Source organism: Leptonychotes weddellii, chromosome 2, assembly GCF_054177405.1.
Source record: "Leptonychotes weddellii isolate Sample4059 chromosome 2, ASM5417740v2, whole genome shotgun sequence".
NCBI lineage: Eukaryota > Metazoa > Chordata > Mammalia > Carnivora > Phocidae > Leptonychotes > Leptonychotes weddellii.
The window spans coordinates 29952933-29973842 of NC_138370.1; the positions used below are offsets into that span (position 1 = coordinate 29952933).

Sequence of the window (20910 nt, forward strand, 5' to 3'; positions counted from 1 at the left end):
CAGAGATTTTGAACAGTTGTATTTTTATTTTCATTGGTTTCCATGAATTTTTTAAATTCTTCTTTAATTTCCTGGTTGACCCATTCATTCTTCAGTAGGATGCTCTTTAGCCTCCATGTATTTGAGTTCTTTCCGACTTTCCTCTTGTGATTGAGTTCTAGTTTCAAAGCATTGTGGTTTGAAAATATGCAGGGAATAATCCCAATCTTTTGGTACTGGTTGAGACCTGATTTGTGACTAGGATGTGATCTATTCTGGAGAATGTTCCGTGGGCACTAGAGAAGAACGTGTATTCCATTGCTTTGGGATGGAATGTTCTGAATATGTCTGTGAAGTCCATTTGGTCCAGTATGTCATTTAAAGTCTTTATTTCCTTGTTGAACTTTTGCTTAGATGATCTGTCCATTTCAATGAGGGTGGTGTTAAAGTCCCCCACTATTATTGTATTGTTGTCGATGTGTTTCTTTGCTTTTGTTATTAATTGCCATATATAATTGGCTACTCCCATGTTAGGAGCATAGATATTTACAATTGTTAGATCTTCTTGTTGGATAGACCCTTTAAGTAGGAAATAGTGTCCTTCCTCATCTCTTATTACAGTCTTTGGTTTAAAATCTAATTTGTCTGATATAAGGATTGCCACCCCAGCTTTCTTTTGGTGTCCATTAGCATGGTAAATGGTTTTCCAGCCCCTCACATTCAATCTGGGAGTGTGTTTGGGTCTAAAATGAGTCTTTTGCAGACAGCATATTGATAGGTCTTATTTTTTAATCCAATCTGATAGCCTGTATCTTTTGATTGTGGCACTTAGCCCATCTATGTTCAGGGTAACTATTGAAAAATATGAATTTAGTGCCATTGTATTGCCTGTAAGGTGACTGTTACTGTATATTGTCTGTGTTCCTTTCCGGTCTATGTTACTTTTAGGGTCTCTCTTTGCTTAGAGGACCCCTTTCAATATTTCTTGTAGGGCTGGTTTCGTGTTTGCAAATTCCTTTAGTTTTTGCTTGTCCTGGAAGCTTTTTATCTCTCCTTCAATTTTCAATGACAGCCTAGCTGGATATAGAATTCTTGGCTGCATATTTTTCTCGTTTAGTGCTCTGAATATATCCTGCCAGTCCTTTCTGGCCTGCCAGGTCTCTATGGATAAGTCTGTTGCCAATCTAATGTTTCTACCCTTGTAGGTTACCGATCTCTTCTCCCGAGCTGTTTTCAGGATTTTCTCTTTGTCTCTGAGACTCATAAGTTTTACTATGAGATGTTGGGGTGTTGACCTAGTTTTACTGATTTTGAGAGGGGTTCTCTGTGCCTCCCGGGTTTTGATGTCTGTTTCCTTCCCCAATTGGGGATAAGTTCTCTGCAATAATTTGCTCCAGTATACCTTATGCCTCTCTCTCTCTTTCTTCTTTTTCTGGGATCCCAATTATTCTAATGTTGTTTCGTTTTATGGTATTGCTTATGTCTCGAATTCTGCCCTCATGATCCAGTAGTTGTTTATCTCTCTTTTTCTCAACTTCTTTATTCTCCATCATTTGGTCTTCGATATCACTGATTTTCTCTTCTGCCTCATTTATCCTAGCAGTTAGTGCCCCCATTTTTGATTGCACCTCATTAATAGCCTTTTTGATTTTGACTTTGTTAGATTTTAGTTCCTTTATTTCTCCAGAAAGGGTTTCTCTGATAACTTCCATGCTTTTTTCAAGCCCAGCTAGTATCTTTAAAGTGATGATTCTGAACTCTAGATCTGACATTGTACTAATGTCCATATTGAGTAGGTCCCTGACAGTCGGTACTACCTCTTATTCTTTTTGTTGAGGTGATTTTTTCCATCTTGTCATTTTGTCCAGAGGAGAATAGATGAATGAGAGAACAAAATGCTAACAGGGTAACAACGTCCCCAGAAAATATACTCTAAACAAATCAGAAAAGACCTGAAGCTGGGGAAAAAGAAAGGGAAAGAAAGAAAAAAGAAAAGAAAAGAAAAGGAAAAGAAAAAGATAAAAACAAAAAAAAAAAAAACCAGAACAAAACAAAAAACCCAGAATATGATTAAATATAATCAGGCTGGTGCATAGATCAGTGCCACACACTAGATTTTGGGTGTATTTTGGTCTGTTAGAAGAAAGTGCCTCCCAAAATTTTAAAGAAAGAAAACTTATATATGTACAAAAATAAGGGTTGATACGATGAAGGGATGGAATATGACTGTAAAGATGAAAATTATAAAAAATTTTATAAAAGGAATTGATAAGAAGTTGTTTGAAAAAAGAAAGAAGAGGATTTAAAAATAAAGGGCGGGGGAAAATGTGATTAGGCAGGAGAGTAGAACAAACAATACACTAGAGATTTAAAGTATATTTTGACCTGTTAGAAGAAACTGTGTCTCAAAATTTTAAAGAGGGAGCAGCTTATATATATGCCAAAAATAAGGGTAACTACTATGAAGGGATAGAATACGACTCTAAAAATGAAAAATAAAAATGTTTTTTATAAAAGGGATTGATAAGATGTTGGTTGAAAAAGGGAAAAAGAAAATTCCAAAAAAAAAATTAAGTTTGAAAGACTAAAGAATCATGGTAAAAAAGCCATGGATTCTATGTGCAGTATTCCCCTAGCTTGAGTTCTGCAGTTCTCATTGATCAGTAAACTTGGTCTTGGCTGGCTGTTATTGCTGATCTTCTGGGGGAGGGGCCTGTTGCCGTGGTTCCCAAATGTCTTGCCAGAGGTGGAATTGCCTTGCCCTTGCTGGTCCAGGCTAAGTCATCTGCTCGGGTTTGTTCTCGGGAGCTTTTGTTCCCTGCAAGCTTTTGGTACAGCTTTGGAGGACGATAGTGAAAATGGCGGCCTCCCAATCTCTGCCCCAGAGGAGCCGAGAACTTGGGGCCCCTCTCCTCAGTGAGCCCCAGAGAAAAGCAGTCAGTCACTCTCATCTTCCCAGTCTCCAGCCGCACTCCGTGCTCACCCGGGCTGTGACCGAGCATTTCTATCTCTGGCACCTGACCTCGTGTGGAGTCTCCAAACCCAGCAGATCCCTGCAGTGTGCTCCCGCTCCTCCCAGGGGAGGAAGGGGAGTCTCCCTGGATCTGCCACTTGTTGGGTCCCTGCTGGAGGAGCAGTGGCCCGACTGTGCCGCGGATCACGGTTTATGGCAACCCTGAGCTGAGAGCCAGCACCTCTGCTCCGTCTCTGCAGCAGGCTTCCCTGCTCCAATACCTGGGAGCTCTGCCACACTCAGGCACCCCCGCTCTTTCTGTGACCCTGAGGGTCCTGTGACCACACTGTCCCGTGAGGGTTCCACCCCCCACTTAGCCACTGGAGCGACGCCCTCTGCGGAGCCAACTTCTAAAAGTTCCGATTTTGTGCTCCACGGCTCTATCACTTGCCAGAAGCGGATGACGGAGGCCCCCTCCCCCGCCACCTATCCTCCCGAATATCACCTCGGATTCACTTCTCTGCTCGTCCTACCTTCCAGTAAGTGGTCGCTTTTCTGTTCAGAGAGTTGCTGCTATTCTTTTCTTCGATCTCCTGTTGAGTTCGTAGGTGTTCAGAATGGTTTGATCCTTATCCAGCTGAATTCCTGGGACCAGACGAAATCCAGGTCTCCTACTCCTCAGCCATCTTTCTCCGCCCCCAATTCTTTTACTTTCCATCTTTTATTTAAGTTGGTTTCTTAAAAATAACCTGCCAATGGAAGTTAAAAATATATAATCTCCAGTTTCTCAAAGTTGAATTTAATATGGTTATATACTTAAATGTTTGCTGATATATTTAGACTAAATTCTATCATTTTATTTATTTTTTTCTATTCTATTTATCATACTTTGCCCATATTTTATTTTTCTACTTTCTTGTAGTCTGTTACATCAATTGTACTTTCATTGTTTTTTCTTTCTTTCTATTAATTTGGTCATTATATGTTCTAGTTATATTCTTTTAGTGATATTTTTTAATGATTGATTTATTATATTGTTATTTAATTATTAAAATTCAATGTTAATTTTACAATTTCAGATATAATGAACACTTACAGTTTCTTTCTTTCTTTTTTTTTTTTTTTATTCATGAGAGATAGAGAGGCAGAGGCAGAGGGAGAAGCAGGCTCCCCGCGGAGCAGGGAGCCCGATGCGGGACTCGATCCCAGGACCCTGGGATCATGACCTGAGCTGAAGGCAGACGCTTAACCGACTGAGCCACCCAGCCGTCCCGAACACTTACAGTTTCTAACAACATATCGATCTTCGCCAATTTATTCCTATACTCTTTTCTTCACTCTTCCATATTATTATTATTTGGTATTTAATTACTCCTGAATTTTAACCTGCTGTAAACAAGTCATCATTATCATTGTCATTATTGTATTTAGTCAAAACATACTAGGATTTCACTACATATTTACCACTTTATTTGCTCACTATTCTTTTTTCGCTCCATCTTTTTATGTTCAATCTCCCTTTTGGGGAAGTACATCTCTCAGAATTTCCATCAGTGAGTCTCTGTGTAGTAAGCTGTTTATCTTATCCACCCGAAATTGTCTTTATTTTATTTTCACTGTTGAATGTGAGTCTATATAGTGTGGACTTCTAATTGAGAGTTTATTTTGCCTCAGCTATTGGAAAGTATGCCAGGGTAGTCTGGCATTTATTAATGATGATGATAAATCTTCTGTTAGTGTGTTTATTCATTTATTCTTTAATGGTTAATAAGAGTTTTATCTGTAGTAGGCTTTGTATTTATATTGCTGCATAACATATTACCACACACTTAGTGACTTAAAATAATATTCATTTATTCTGTCAAAGATCTATAAATTAGAAATCCAAGTGGATGGGGTGCATGGGTGACTCAATAAAGCGTTGGACTCTTAATTTTAGCTCAGGTCATGATCTCAGGGTCGTGATCAAACCCTGGGTTGGGCTCTGCGCTCAGCAGGGAGTCTGCTTGAGATTCTTTTTCTCTCCCTCTGCTCTTCCCCCTACTTGCGCATGCACGCAGGTGCTCTCCCTTTCTCTCTCTGAATAAATAAAATCTTAAAATAAATAAATAAATAAAATAAATCATGTGGATTTGGCTGGGTTGTCACAAGCCTGACCAGAAAGCCTGAAGGCCAGGCTATGTTCCTAGCTCATTCAGGTTGTAAGCAGAATCTAATTTCTTGCATCTATGGGTCTGAGCTGTCTGCTAGGGGCCCCTTCCTACTCCCAGAGCCTGTCTGCATTGTTTCTCATGTGCTTCCCTTCATTTTCAAAGAAAAAAGGGCATTCAGTCTTCCTTAGGCTTTGACTTCCTCTTACTTCCTTTTTGGCCAGCAGCAGACTACTCTACTTTTGAAGGCTCACCTGACTGGGTCAGGCCAACCAAAATAATCTTTGTATTTTAAGATCAATTTATTTGGAGCTGTAATTACACTTGCAAAACCTTTTAAGTACTCAGAAGGGTGTTTGAATAACCAAGGAATGGAGATCTTAGGAAGCAATCTCTGGAATTCTGCCTAACAAAGCTTCTGTGTTTTTTTCTTGACCCTAGAGTTATTATTTCATTATAATATATTCTGGTAGAGATTTTTTTTTTTAACTCATGAACCTGACTCAGTATTTTATTTCAGTGAGAAGACTCAACTTTCTTCTATTTTGGAAAAGTCCTAGATGTTTTCTTTTCATATATTGAACCTCCCTCATTCTAAATCCTCTGTGTCAGAATTCCTTCATGTTTCTTAACTGGTCTTTTAATTTTTTTATTATTTTTTAAAATTTTATTTATTTATTTGATACAGAGAGAGAGAGCACACAAGGAGGTGGAGCGGCAGGCAGAGGAAGAGGGAGAAGCAGGCCCCCAGCTGAGCAGGGAACCTGACATCCCCACTGAGCAGGGAGTGCAGCTGAGCAGGGAGCACAACGTGGGGCTCGATCCCAGGATCCTGAGATCATTATCTGAGCTGAAGGCAGATGCCCAACTGTTAACTGGTCTTTTTATATTTTATTACATTTCTGTTTATCAAGTGTTCTGGGTGATTTCCCTAAACAATTTAAAAATCAGCAATTCTTTTTCTTTTTTTTCAGTTCTTTCATTTCTTGTTTAATGGATTCTGCTCCTTTATTGATCTCTATGGAAATTCTAAACATCCTTTTTTAAAGTTTATTTGTTGCCTATAATTTTTCATGTATGAATTCTTTACTTTTCTCCAGCTGTGGACATAACGCTTATTGGCTTTTTTCTTTGATTATAAGGCCACCTTAAGCAATGACGATTATCTTCTGAGATTTCTGTGTGTCCTGCTTTGTAAAATCTTCCTTGTGGAGATTATTTTGTGTATTACCCTCCTAAGTCATAAATTTTTACACTTGTTACACCTGGAGATCTAAAATTCATAGGAAGCATGTCCTGGTATCCTAACCTAAAGTTGGTAAGGCTTGAGGTTCCTGTTTCTCTATGTGATATTTTTTACATCCACATCCCTAAACCATTTTAAGCACTTAGAGTTTCTGTGTCTCTAGGTGATCCTTTTCCATCTACACTTCTGAAGCAATTTCCCTGCTGCATCTCAAAGACTAATGGTAACAGCTTTCACTATCCTCCTTTCATGGCTTCCAAGTTTAGAGAAGGAAGTCAGTTCCAGCTTTCCAGGAGGTCTCAACCCCTTATAGGCTAATGTGGATGACTACTTCACATAGTTCTGGAGAGTCACTCACTCAGCTTTAGTTCCTATTTACCTTTCATGTTTTTAATTTTCTCTCTTTTTAAACTATCATTGGAAATTTCCCTTTCTTCTCTTAAATTTTGGTTAGTATTTTGTGTGTTTCTTTTTTTCCCCATTATTTCTCTGTGTGGAATAGAAGGGGAAAACTGCCCTGTCAGCCCAGTCAGCCTGATTGTCCAGAAGTCAGTGAGGGTTTTAACTCATGACCTGTAATTTATCAGTGGGTAAAGCATTTAGAGGGATCTGCAGGCCAGAATCAGGCATTCAAAATCAAGCATATATTCTATGCTGGGAAGTAGTAAGGAGAAAAACTAATCTGTTTTCTTGCTCCTTTCCCTATTGGGGATTTGAAATTTATATTCCTTATGGACATGGTACATGTGTAAATGAGGATATTATTTATTTGCATACCTTAATTTAGTAGTCTTTTAAAATTATTCATTAGTGGTAATTGGTGGTATAAAAGAGTTAATGCAGGTCACAAAATAGTCTAACACTCATTTGTTAGGGAGGCAAATTTTTTTTAGTATTAACCTGGAAGCATTACTTTCACTCTCCTTTAGATCCAGATCGGAAAGCAGCAGCCAAACAGATATAGTCAGGTAAGTAAATTAGGACGTATTTCTTAAAATAAATATGTGTTAAAAATAAGATGAACAAATTGACAATCAACAATAAATTGCTAGGTATTAATTGAGCAGTAACAATTGGTAAGGTACTACACGGAAAAATAATCTAGTAACTAATGACTATTTGTATAAAAAAATCAATGTCTTCTTTACTTCAGTTTGTTAATGTATGTTGGGAGTTTATTTTTCGGAAATGAATAAATGATTGGTGAAATGGTTACAGAGCTAACTCGTAAGTGGAGAAGCTTACTTCTATATTTGGAGATTTTACAACTAGAAATTCCATATGTATGCTCATGAACAACTGAGTGAACACTTACCCTGGTCACTTAAGAAAAGTTTGCTGAAGAGAAACATCATAAAGAAACAATAATTCTACATCTTCCATAGCCTCTCAGTATCACAAAATAGTTTTAATTAGATTTCTGTCCATTTCCTGAAAGGTGGATATTTCCATATAATAAAACTGTAAGTCTTTAGTTTCCACATCTATCATTTTTGGGTTTGGGGTCTTTCTGCAGATATAAACTGTTTAGGAGTATTCACTCCTCTCTCTCTGACTTAAGTATTTATTTACTTATATAGGCAGCTGGTGTTATTCCTTATATGTTCTTCAAAGTCCATTGCTAGCCTAAAACACTTCCAAATCTATAGAGTAAATTTTCTAGGCTGCACAACATGGTTGTATAATTTGTCTTATTCTAGAAGAGGATTTCTTCTTCAAGGGGAATGCCTCCCTTTCTTATCCTTTATCTCTTCTTTATTATTATGACCTTCTCTTTATAGTGACACTTTGAAGTCATGAGTTACTATGACCAAACTAAAAAATTGATTTTCATTTAATAATAATAATATGTCCTCTCTGTGTCAGGGAATTATCATATGGTACTCAAACACAGCAAGTCTCAGTTACTTTTCCTCATCTTGGACATGTGTTATTATACTGTTATCTTAGAAAATAAAAGCCATGATTATCTTGCTCAGCATTGTATAGCCAGCATGTAGTAGAGTTCTTGGCTTATGGTAAGTGCTCAATAAATATTTGCTGAATGAATGAATGAATGAATTACTTTTAATCCCCCCTTCCAAGGGCGCACATGCACACAAACACACAAACAGAAAAAATTTACAAAGTACATAGACATCCATATACACATCCATATATCTATAATGTTATAATTGCTCTCATTTCAGGGAGCCTGGGTGGCTCAGTTGGTTAAGCGGCTACCTTGGGCTGGGTCCTGGGATCAAGCCCCATGTCGGGCTCCCTGCTCCATGGGGGCCTGCTTCTCCCTCTCCCTCTGCCTGCCACCGTGCCTACTTGTACTCTCTCTCTCTCTGTCAAATAAATAAAATCTTAAAAAAAATAACCGCTCTCATTTCTACTTCTCTCATATGTCTCATCCTAAAAGCTTGCTAACATAATTCATCTCTTCTAGGATCATTATTCGCCTACACTGAGTGAGGAATGATAGCATTAATTATAGGAAAATGGACATTTCAGTTAGCCGTAGTATAATTTGGGATGTTAATCCACTGGTCTAGCCTTTTGGCTTGATGTGTACTAGGATAATTTTTCACTTAAGTTTTAATAATGTCACTTGATACTATTGCTGTGCTTTACAAAACATAGCATCCACACTATAAATTTTCTGGTCATGTATTTTTTGGAATGATCTTTATCTGGTGGAAAGTTAGTGGGAAAGGCTGTTGAAGTCAAGGAATGTAGAGAGGAGTGAATCTCAATATGGTTATATTAATGCCACTTAAGCATAATTAATTTTTGAATATCTCAATTCAATTAATATTTCCAGTCTTTTCCTAAACAACAGAAGGATTTTAGATCATTTAATAGCAAAATTCAATTATTAATCTCTCACATATTGTCATTTGGCTTTTAACTTCTAGGTTCTTTACCTACACAACTTCCATTAGCCATTGTTATTGTTATTATATTAAATAAATATTTAATAGGATTTAACAACATATTTATCAATTACTTTGTTCACTATTCATTCTTGAACCTATTTTCTCATTTTGATTTCCATTTCCTTTTTTACACAGTAGTTTATAATTTAGACTTGTAAGCAATGTCATCACCAGGAACGATGATTGGTCTCATGGGAATTCTGCATGCTCTGAGTTGTAGGCATACATTAGGATGAGGGGAATGTTTTAGATATGCCTTGAAGCATGAATGTTTCAGTATTTTCTATACTTAACTGGTTCAAATTCGTGGGTAGTAGAATTAAGGAATTGAGGTCCTGTGCCTATACATAGTGCAGGCCTGAGGTTTTACATCTCTAGGTGATCTTTTTCCATCCACATGGTTAAGACAACTTACCTGTTGCATTTCCAGTAGCCATAACTTTTATTATCACCACTTAGGACTACTAGTCCTGGGGTTTGTTTTAGCTTTCTAACATCTAAATATCTGCTTCAACTCCTTCCAAGCTAGGGTTAGTAAAACCATGTCTATTAGGGTGTGAGTAATTCATATTTCCTTGTAGTCATTCAGCTTTTGCTCCTGTTTTCCCTCTGAACTTCTAGTTTCTTCATTTTTTACTGACAGAAGGAAAAGCCCTTCTGGCTGTCAACCTCCATTGGGTATTAGATTTTTGTGTTATTTTCTTCAGCTTTTCTGTGGAATGGAAAGGAAAAGCTTTACTTATGGAATAGAAAGGGGAAGTTTTTCCTGTCATTTCACTCTGATAGATTGCTCAGAAGTAAATAAATGTGTTTTAATTTGCAAAATGTGGCAGTTTACGTATCAATGAATTTAAAAAGCTAGCTTGGAGCCTGACAGCCAAATTCAGGCATTCATCATCAAACTTACATATTGTGCTTAGAAGTAATAAAGAAAAAAAAGCTACCTAGATATTTTCCTCACTGGAGAATTTAAATTTTGCAGTATATGTTGCACTTGGTGTTGGGTAAATAAAAATATTACTTTTTTGCATGTCCCAAGTATTAAAAGGGTTAGTTTTGGTGTAAAATGGCCTGATCTTCATTCTTAATGTAGGCAAGTTTCTTAATATAACTGTTAGACATTATTTTTATCTTTTATTTTTATTTAGATCGAGGTCAGAAAGTAGTGCTCAAACATATACCAGCAGGTAAGCAATTTAGGAAGTGTTTCTCATAAATAAGTATACCTTGAAAATAAGAATGAACAAATAAATAATTGCTTAATAATTTTTGAGCAGCCACAATTGATAAAACCCTAAAGACAATTTATTAATATTTTCCATTCTAGGAATGAGTCTTTTTTCTTCAGTTGACTAAGTTTTTATTGGTTGCCTACTCTTTTGATACATAGGAAAAACTAGTTAGATCTAATGAGACAAGATATCTATAATTATTTTGTGGAACTAACTTATAAGCAGAGCATTTTTACATCCTTTATGACGAGATACACAAAGGGAAATATTTTTTTTGTTCAGATTACATTTGCATCCACAACCTCAATATAAACAACTGAGTAAATTCCACTTAGGAGGAGTTTATCAAAGAGATGGTATCATAAACACAGTAAAATCCTTTGCTTTTCATAGCCCCTCAACAGCCCACAGTTGTGTTAACAAAGGTTCTATGAATTTTTCTTAAGTTTTTAGTTTCCCTTGCTCCACTGTTGTGGCCTTGTGATCCCTCTGAAGTCATCAAATACTTACTGGTCTGCTCTTCTTTCTTTCTCCCTTATAGAGTTTTAGTTTTCTTGTGAGGTCTGATGTTTTTCCTTGAAGTGTCTTTTTTAGTTAATTTCAATCCACTAGTTTTCCAGAATATCCTTTATAGCCACAGGTTAAATTTTCAGGCTACACCACAACATTTATAGTTTCTATCCTTTCTGATGAAGTCACTTCTTCATTAGGGAAGCTATGGAATTTCTACATCTTTTATTCTCTCTGTTATGTTTGGATGTGTTCTAACATCATAACCCCTTATAGATGTTAATTACATTCTCCCAACTAATTATGAAAAAAAAAAGCTGATTTTCTTTATTATCTCAATTCCCTGTCAAGGGGTATTTGTGATATAATGCTCAAACACTGTAATTCTTCCAACCTTTTGCTTACCTAGAAGTATTACTTTCCCTATATACTCTGAAATCACTTGAGGGTAATGGCCATGTATATTTTGCTAACCAATTTAGGGTTAGCACCTAGCAGAGTACATGTGTAATAAGTACTTGTTTAATGAATGAGTGATTATTCTTGAACTTCACACACACAATTAATATTATAACTACTCCAGTTAGAGTCCCCTCTCTCATTATAGAATATGGGATTCACATAATCATCCTCTTCTAGAAGTCGTGTTCAACTGGTGATTGTCACTGGTGATGTCCTTGAATGATAGTCAAGGACATCATTCATAGGACATTATATATTGCATTTGAAGAATATAATTTGGAATGTTAATCCATTAGTCGAGTTTGTGTTTATCATATACCAGAAAAACATCCTTGAATTGTTCTTTCATTTAAATTTAATAAACTAGGCATAGTTGCTGTGCTTTTATTATTATAGCACCTATTAGATTTTTTTCTCCAGTTCTTTTTAAACTTTTATTTTAAGTATTTTTTTTTCAATTGGAAAACTGGTGGGAGATGTTGGTAGAACCAACTCTTTGGGTTATAACATTACCAAAATAAGAATTTTTTTTTAAATGATGGATATCTAATGGGTTGGGCATGTCAGTAGACTCACAAGTCTAGATCTCTTAATTGGCTTGGGGGAGAACTAAATAGAGTTAACCTTTGAACAACATGGATGTGAACTGTGCAGATCCACTTAAAATGGATTTTTTAAATAAATATAGTACAGTACTATAAATGTATTTTCTTTATTACTTTCTTAATAACTTTTCTCCAGCTTAATTGTAAGAATACAGTATATAATACATATAAAATATAAGATATGTGTTAATCGACTGTTTATATTATCAGTAAAGCTTCCAGTCAACAGTATACTATTAAGTAATTAAATTTTGGGGGAGTCAAAGTGTTACACGTGGATTTTGACTGTGTGGGGGTTGGCAACCTTAACCTCTATGTTGTTCAAGGGTCAACCATATATTTAACAAGTGTGTTTCATAGAGTAGTAGGAAAAATCTACTTTAAGTTCTGAAGATATAAAATAGCAGAGGTAAGGAAAGGAAGGGAAGGGTAAAATTGTATCACTCATCAGTGAATTATCTCACTAATCTTACCATCTATATTATTTTCTCTGTCAATAAACCTCACTTAATTTGTCTTCAATTTATTCTTTTTTCTCTAATTCTTTTGGTTAGAGGATTAGAGTAAAATCTATAGGTATAAAAATTAGAAAAGAGTCCCAAGAATTTGATTTTGACTTTGGTAATAAATAGTATAAATATAGACATTTGGTAGATATTTCTTTCTTACCATTCTTTTGAAGGGAAAGAGGAAGAAACTTCCATTAAAAATAAAAAAATAACTTTATCAGATTGTATTTTATCAAAATAAAAGTATTATTTCCTTATTTACTTAGATCCAAATCACAGGAAAGCACCCAAACACATAACAGTAGGTAAGTACATTAGGAGCTGTCTCTTAAAATAAGTATGTTTAAAATTGAAATGAAATTCATAATCTCTAATTAATTCCTAGGTATTTATTAGGTAGATGAATTAGTAAAGTACTATATCAGAAAAAACATATTAATCTTTACTAATCCTACTAATTAATGAGTATTTATTCACTTAGTCTTTTTTCTTCAGTTTAGTAAAGTTGGAACTTGCTCTTGTGGATAGAATGGAATTAAAGAGTTTGAATCCAATAAGATATAACATATGTAAATTACTCTATAAAATAAATTCATAATCAGGGCCACTTTATCCATTATGCATTGTAGACATAATATTTAAGGCCTATGAGTTTCCAACTGCCAAAAACAAAACAGTGTTTACAACATGCAAAACCAAACAGATTGGCTCCAAGATATGGAAAAAATAAAATTAATAATATATTTCAATTACCCAAAAAAATGCAAACTCTTAACTGTTACATTCATAAACATTTAATTATATGTAGAAAAATGTAAGATTTTCTCATTTGCAAATACTTCTGATTAAATACGATGCTTCCCCAGAAATCTCAGAAAATTGTAGCATAAACATTACTCACAGCCAAATAATTTCACAAGCAAATTGCAAAAAGTTTTTGTAGAATCCTTTTTTCTGACGTATGAATTTTTGCTTGGCAGTACCCTCAGTTGTTTGTATATTTGGCAGTGGAAGGGAATTTATTTGCTCCCAGTACCTTAAAAATGTGTCTTTTTTCTTTTCCATAGTAACTAATAATTCCTTCAGAGGACAATGGATATTACAGAGTGTCTCACTGAAATGAAAATTCCACCTTTCCTCCCTTGGTCACAGTCAAAGGAAACAATAAACCGAGTGTGGAACTATTTGCATGTGCATCTGTATTTCTTCCTCTACCCCTGAGGCTTCAGTTCTGTCATTTCAGGGCCCTTAACTGAAGATACCTCAGCTCAAGCATCCCCATCCCAACCAGGCTCCCTCTGCTCTTTTTCCCAGCTGTCCCGCCACCTACTCCTGCTTACCTGCCTGGGGCCCCAGGTGCTGGGAATCTGCATCCACTGCTTTTACTGAGGAGGAGCTTGTGGTTGGTAGTCCATGGTCCTCCTCCTGGTATTTCTCACCAGACTTGAGTAGCTGCATACAGATCTCACTTAATCCAGATATATGCCTGCCTCACCCTCCCCACAACCCCAGTATAGGCTTCTGAAAGAAGCTGTGTTCACTTTGAGGACTGTACATTACTGTCCAGGACTCTTGCTCTACCCACCTCCTTTCCCCTTTTCCTTGGCTAGGTGATCCACAGGGTGAATCCCAAAAGACAGAAGGACCCAGAGAGCTTGGGCTTGGATCTCAGGGGCAAAGGTTAACCTCTATCAGAGTTTGGTGACAAGGTTGATAAACTGAGTTGGGAACAAGTTCTGTCATTTTCCATTTTCTGAAAGTTTGAATGAGATTGTTTAGTTTTCCAATTAAATATATGGTAGAATTCACCAAGGAAGGGTAAAATTGTATCACTCATCAGTGAATTATCTCACTAATCTTACCATCTATATTATTTTCTCTGTCAATAAACCTCACTTAATTTGTCTTCAATTTATTCTTTTTTCTCTAATTCTTTTGGTTAGAGGATTAGAGTAACATCTATAGGTATGAAAATTAGAAGAGAGTCCCAAGAATTTGATTTTTTTTTAAAGATTTTATTTATTTATTTGAGAGACAGAGAATGAGAGACAGAGAGCATGAGAGGGAGGAGGGTCAGAGGGAGAAGCAGACTCCCTGCCAAGCAGGGAGCCCGATGCGGGACTCGATCCCGGGACTCCAGGATCATGACCTGAGCCGAAGGCAGTCGCTTAACCAACTGAGCCACCCAGGCGCCCCAAGAATTTGATTTTGACTTTGGTAATAAATACTATAAATATAGACATTTGGTAGATACTTCTTTCTTACCATTCTTTTGAAGGGAAAGAGGAAGAAAGAGGATTCAATGTCTTTAACAAAGGACTATTCAGATTTTTCATTTATTCTTGCAATAGTTTTTTCAAATATTGTAATCTTAAAGGAGTTTACCCATTTAATTTAGTGGCTGATCTTTTGGCATAAAGTTGTTCTCAATAACCTTTTTTAGTGTCTATAGTTATGTCCCTTCTTTCATTCCTAATCATGGTGATTCTTGTTCTCTTCTGATCAGTATTGATAACAGAGTTTTCACAATAACGAATCTCTTAATCTCTTCAGACCACCTCTTGTCTTTTTTTTCTTTATTGCATCTCTGTTTTCTGTTTAATTGATTTCTGCCTTTTTAAAATTTGCTCTTTTCCTGGCTTCTGGAGTTGGAAGTTTAGATCATTCATTTTAAACATTTTCTAATTCCTTTAAAGGTATAAATTTGTTCTATATACTTCTTTAGCTTCATTTCATGAATTTTTATATGTTGTATTTTTATTATTCTTCAGGTCAGATATTTTCTAATTTTCACTTTGATGTCTGAATTATGAGTTACTTAGAAATGTGTTGTTTAACTTTCAAATATTTGGATATTTTCGGTTTAATCTTTTCTTACTGATTTATAGTTAATTCAGTCATGGTCAGAGAATATACATACACAATTTCAATCCGTTGATATTATTGTTTTGCTTATGGTCCAGCCTATGGTCTGTTTTGGTGAATTTTCCATGTGCACTAAAAAAATGTGCATTTTGCAAATTGTTGAATATATAAATGTCAAGTTTGTTACCAGGGTTTTTGAAATCTTTAAAATTTTTTGCCCTTTTTCTATTATTTCCTAAAAGAGATGTGTTAAAATTGCCTATTATTGTTGTTGCTATGTTGTTTTAGGTATAGTAGTGTTTCATGTATTTTCAAGTTATATTTAGTGCATATATCTTTAGGACTGGTATGTTTTCCTGATGAACTGACCCTTTATCATGACATAATTCCCTTATTATCTCTACTTATATTCTTAGTTTTGAATTTTACTTTTTTCTGATATTAATATAGCCATGCCAGGTTTTTTACAGTTATTCTTTGCATGGGATATCTTTTTTCATCCTTTAACTTTCAGTATATCTTTCCTTATATTTAAGATGTATCTGATGTAAACAACATACATTTGAGTCTTGTACTTTTTTTAATCCAGGTGGATGTTTTTAAATTGAAGTGTTAAAAGCATTTACATTTAATATAATTTCTGATATTGTTGATTTTAAGTCTAACATTTTGTTATGTGTTTTCTACTTGTTCCACATTTCTTCATCCTCCGCCCCCCTTCTTTTAGGTTAATGGAGCATTAATCTATTTTTCTTCCCTATTGGCTCGTCTAGCAGTCCTTTTTATATTTTAATATTCTTGGTGGCTACACCAGAGATTATATTATGCATCCTTAATTTATCACAGTCTACCTTGAATTAGTATTATCTTACCTAACAAACAACAAATACTTTACAACAGTATAATTTTTGTTACCTCCTCCTGCCCTTGGTGCTACTATATTTAATTCTACACATTTGACCTAGATGTTGCTGTTATTTTCACATGAAAGAGTCAATAGCATTTTCAAAAAAATTTAGGGATCTATATATACCCACATGTTTAACCTTTCAGGTACTAGGTACTCTTCATTTCTTCTTATACAACTGTGTTTCCATATGAGATCACTTCCCACAGCTTGTAACTTTCTTTAGTATTCCTTACAGTGTGCTACTGATGAAGACAAATTCCTTCACTTTTTTTTTTCCTGTTTGAAAAGGTATTTTTTAATCTTCATTTTCATAAGATATGTCTAATTGCACATAGAATTCTAAATTGCCATTTTTTTACTTTTAGCACTTTTTGTATATTTTCTTATGGAATACATTATTTTATTTTATTTTTATTTTTTATTTAAACTCAATTAATTACCATGTACTGTATTATTAGTTTCAGACCTAGTGTTCAGTGATTCATCAGTTCTGTAAAACACCCAGTGCTCATTACATCCTGTGCCCTCCTTAATGTCCATCACCCAGTTACCTCATCTCACCATCCCCCTCCCCTCCAGCAACCCTGTTTGTTTCCTAGGATTAAGAGTCTCTTATGCTTGTCTCCCTCTCTGACTTCATCTTGTTTTATTTTTCCCTCCCTTCCCCTATGCTCCTCTGTTTTGTTTCTTAAATTCCACATATGAATGAAATCATATGATAATTGTCTTTCTCGGATTGACTTATTTCGCTTAGCATTATAACCTCTAATTCCATCCACATCATTGCAAATGGCAAGATTTCATCTTTTTTTTTTAAAGATTTTATTTATTTATTTGACAGAGAGAGAGACAGCGAGAGAGGGAACACAAGCAGGGGCAGAGGGAGAGGGAGAAGCAGACTTCCCGCAGAGCAGGGAGCCCCATGTGGGGCTCGATCCCAGGACCCTGGGATCATGACCTGAGCTGAAGGCAGACGCTTAACTACTGAGCCACCCAGGCACCCCCAAGATTTCATCTTTATGATGGCTAATATTCCATTGTATATGTATACCAGTTTTCTTTATCCATTCATCCATTAATGGATATCTCGGCTCTTTCCATAGTTTGGCTATTGTGGACATTGCTGCTATAAATATTGGGGTGTAGGTGCCCCTTCAGATCACTACCTTTGTATCTTTGGGTTAAATACCTAGTAGTAGTGCAATTGCTGGGTCATAGGGTAGCTCTATTTTCAACTTTTTGAGGAGCTCCAACTGTTTTCTAGAGTGGCTGGACCAGCTTACATACCCATGAGCAGTGTAGGAGGGTTCCCCTTTCTCTGCATCCTCGCCAACATCTATCATTTCATGACTTGTTAAATTTAGCCATTCTGACAGGTGTGAGGTGGTATCTCATTGTGGTTTTGATCTGTATTTCCCTGATGCCAGGTGATGTTGAGCATTGTTTCATGTGTCTGTTAGCCATTTGTATGTCTTTGGAGAAATGTCTGTTCATGTATTCTTCCCGTTCCTTGATTGGATTATTTACTCTTTGGGTGTTGGGATTGGTAAAATCTTTATAGATTTTGGATACTAGCTCTTTATCTGATAAGACATTTGTAAATATCTTCTCCCATTCTGCAGGTTGTCTTTTGGTTTTGTTGACTGTTTCCTTTGCTGAGCAAAATCTTTTTATCTTGATATGAGGTGCCTGTTTCCCTTGCCTTTGGAGATGTGTCTAGCAAGAAGTTGCTGTGGCCAAAGCCAAAGAAGTTGCTGCCTGTGTTCTCCTCTAAGATTTTGATGGATTCCTGTCTCACATTGAGGTCTTTCATCCATTTTGAGTCTATTTTTGTGTATGGTGTAAGGAAATGGTCCAGTTTCATTCTTCTGCATGTGGCTGTCCAATTTACCCAACACCATTTGTTGAAGAGACTGTCTTTTTTCCACTGGATATTCTTTCCTGCTTTGTCAAAGATTAGTTGACCATAGAGTTTTGAGGGTCCATTTCTGCGTTTTCTATTCTGTTCCATTGATCTCTGTGTCTGTTTTTGTGCCAGTACCATACTGTCTTGATGATGACAGCTTTGTAATAGAGCTGGAAGTCTGGAATTGTGAGGCCACAGCTTTGGTTTTCTTTTTCAACATTTGGCTATTTGGGGTCTTTTCTGATTTCATACAAATTTTAGGATTATTTGTTCCAGCTCTGTGAAAAATGTCGATGGTATTTTGATAGGGATTGCACTGAATGTGTAGATTGCTTTGGGTAGCATAGACATTTTAACAGTATTTGCTCTTCCAATCCATTAGCATGGACTGTTTTTCCAGTTCTTTGTGTCTTCCTCAATTTCTTTCATGATTCTTCCATAGTTTTCAGAGTACAGATCCTTTACCTTTTTGGTTAGGTTTATTCCTAAGTAATGGTTTTTGGTGTAATTGTAATTGGGATCAATTCCTTAATTTCTCTTTCTTCAGTCACATTGTTGTGTATATAAGTGCAACTTATTTCTGTGCATTGATTTTTATATCTTCCACTTTGCTGAACTACTCTATAAGTTCTAGTAATTTGGGGGTGGAGTTTTTTGGGTTTTCCACATAAAGTATCATGTCATCTGCGAAGAGAGAGTTTGACTTTGTCTTTACTGATTTGGATGCCTTTTATTTCTTTTTGTTGTCTGATTGCTGAGGCTAGGACTTCCGGTACTATGTTGAACAACAGTGGTGAGAATGAACATCCCTGTTGTGTTCCTGACCTTAGGGGGAAAGCTCTCAGTTTTTCCCCATTGAGAGTGATATTCGCTGTGGGCTTTTCATAGATGGCTTTTATGATATTGAGGTATGTTCCCTCTATCCCGACACTGGGAAGAGTTTTAATCAAGAAAGGATGCTGTACTTTGTCCAATGCTTTTTCTGCATCTAATGAGAGGATCATATGGTTCTTGTCCTTTCTTTTATTTATGTAGTATATCACATTGATTGATTTGCAGCTGTTGGACCACCTTTGAAGTCCAGGAATAAATCCCACTTGGTCATGGTGAAAAATCCTTTTAATATACTGTTGGATCCTATTGGCTAGTACCTTGGTGAGAATTCTTGCATCAATGTTCATCAGGGATATTGTTCTGTAATTTTCCTTTTGGTGGGGTCATTGTCTGATTTTGGGATCAAGATAATGCTGGCCTCATAGAAAGATATGGAAGTTTTTCTTCCATTTCTTTTTTTTTTTGAAATAGCTTCAGAAGAATAGGTAGGAATTCTTCCTTAAATGTTTGGGAGAATTCCCCTGGGAAGCCATCTGGCCCTGGACTCTTTTTTGTTGGGACATTTTTGATTATTGCTTCAATTTCCTTTCTGTTTATGGGTCAATTCAGGTTTTCTATTTCTTCCTGTTTCAGTTTTGGTAGTTTTTAAGTTTCTAGGAATGCAACCATTTCTTCCAAGTTGCCTAATTTGTTGGCATATAGTTGTTCATAATATGTTCTTATAATTGTTTGTATTGCTTTGGTGTTGGTCATGATCTTTCCGATTTCATTCATGATTTTATGTATTTGGTACCTTTCTTTCTTCTTTTTGATAAGTCTGTCCAGGGGTTTATCAATCTTGTTAATTCTTTCAAAGAACCATCTCCTAGTTTCGTTGACCTGTTCTACTGTTTTTTTTTTTGGTTTCTACTTCATTGATTTCTGCTCTGATCTTTATTATTTCTCTTCTCCTGCTTGGTTTAGGCTTTATTTGCTGTTCTTTCTCCAGCTCCTTTAGGTGTAAGGTTAGCTTGTGTATTTGAGACCTTTCTTGTTTCTTGAGAAAGTCTTGTATTGTTATATACTTCTTTCTTAGGACTGCCTTTGCTTCATTCACAGATTTTGAACAGTTGTGTTTTCATTTTCATTTCTTTAATTTCCTGGTTGATCCATTCATTCTTTATTAGGATGCTCTTTAGCCTCCATGTATTTGAGTTCTTTCCAAATTTCCTCTTGAGATTGAGTTCAAGTTTCAAAGCATTCTTATTAGAAAATATGCAGGGAATAATCCCAGTCTTTTGGTACCCATTGAGACCTGATTTGTGACCTAGTATGTGATCTATTCTGGAGAATATTCCATGTGAACTTGAGAAGAATGTGTATTCTATTGCTTTAGGATAGAATTCTGAATATATAGGATAGAGTTCTGAATATATCTTTGAAGTCCATCTGGTCCAGTGTGTCATTCAAAGCCCTAATTTCCTTGTTGATCTTCTGCTTAGATGATCTGTCCATTGCAGTGAGGGGAGTGTTACAGTCCCCTACTATTATTGTATTATTATCAATGTGTTTCTTTAATTTTGTTATTAACTGGTTTATATAACTGGCTGCTCCCAAGTTAAGAGCATAAATATTTATAATTGTTAGATCTTCTTGTTGGATAGGACCTTTAATTGTGATATAGTGTCCCTCTTCATCCTTTCCTACAGTCTTTTTTTTTTTTTTATTCTTTTGTTAATGCCCATATATTACATCATTAGTTTTAGATGAAGTCTTCCATGATTCATTGTTTGTGCATAACACCCAGTGCTCCATGCAGAATGTGCCCTCCTCAATACCCACCACC

The 20910-nt window shown here is 35.9% G+C and overlaps 1 protein-coding gene across 1 annotated transcript in view; it reads left to right on the forward strand.

The window, feature by feature from the left end:
* LOC102739273 (disintegrin and metalloproteinase domain-containing protein 32) overlaps window positions 1-13756 on the forward strand; it is a 104655-nt gene extending 90899 nt beyond the window's left edge. The window contains exons 8-11 of the mRNA XM_081809418.1: window positions 7258-7296; window positions 10401-10439; window positions 12837-12875; window positions 13638-13756. Coding sequence (XP_081665544.1) covers window positions 7258-7296; window positions 10401-10439; window positions 12837-12875; window positions 13638-13644 — 124 coding nt within the window. The 3' untranslated portion in view covers window positions 13645-13756. The remainder of the gene's footprint in view (window positions 1-7257; window positions 7297-10400; window positions 10440-12836; window positions 12876-13637) is intronic.
* Window positions 13757-20910: the final 7154 nt, after the last annotated feature.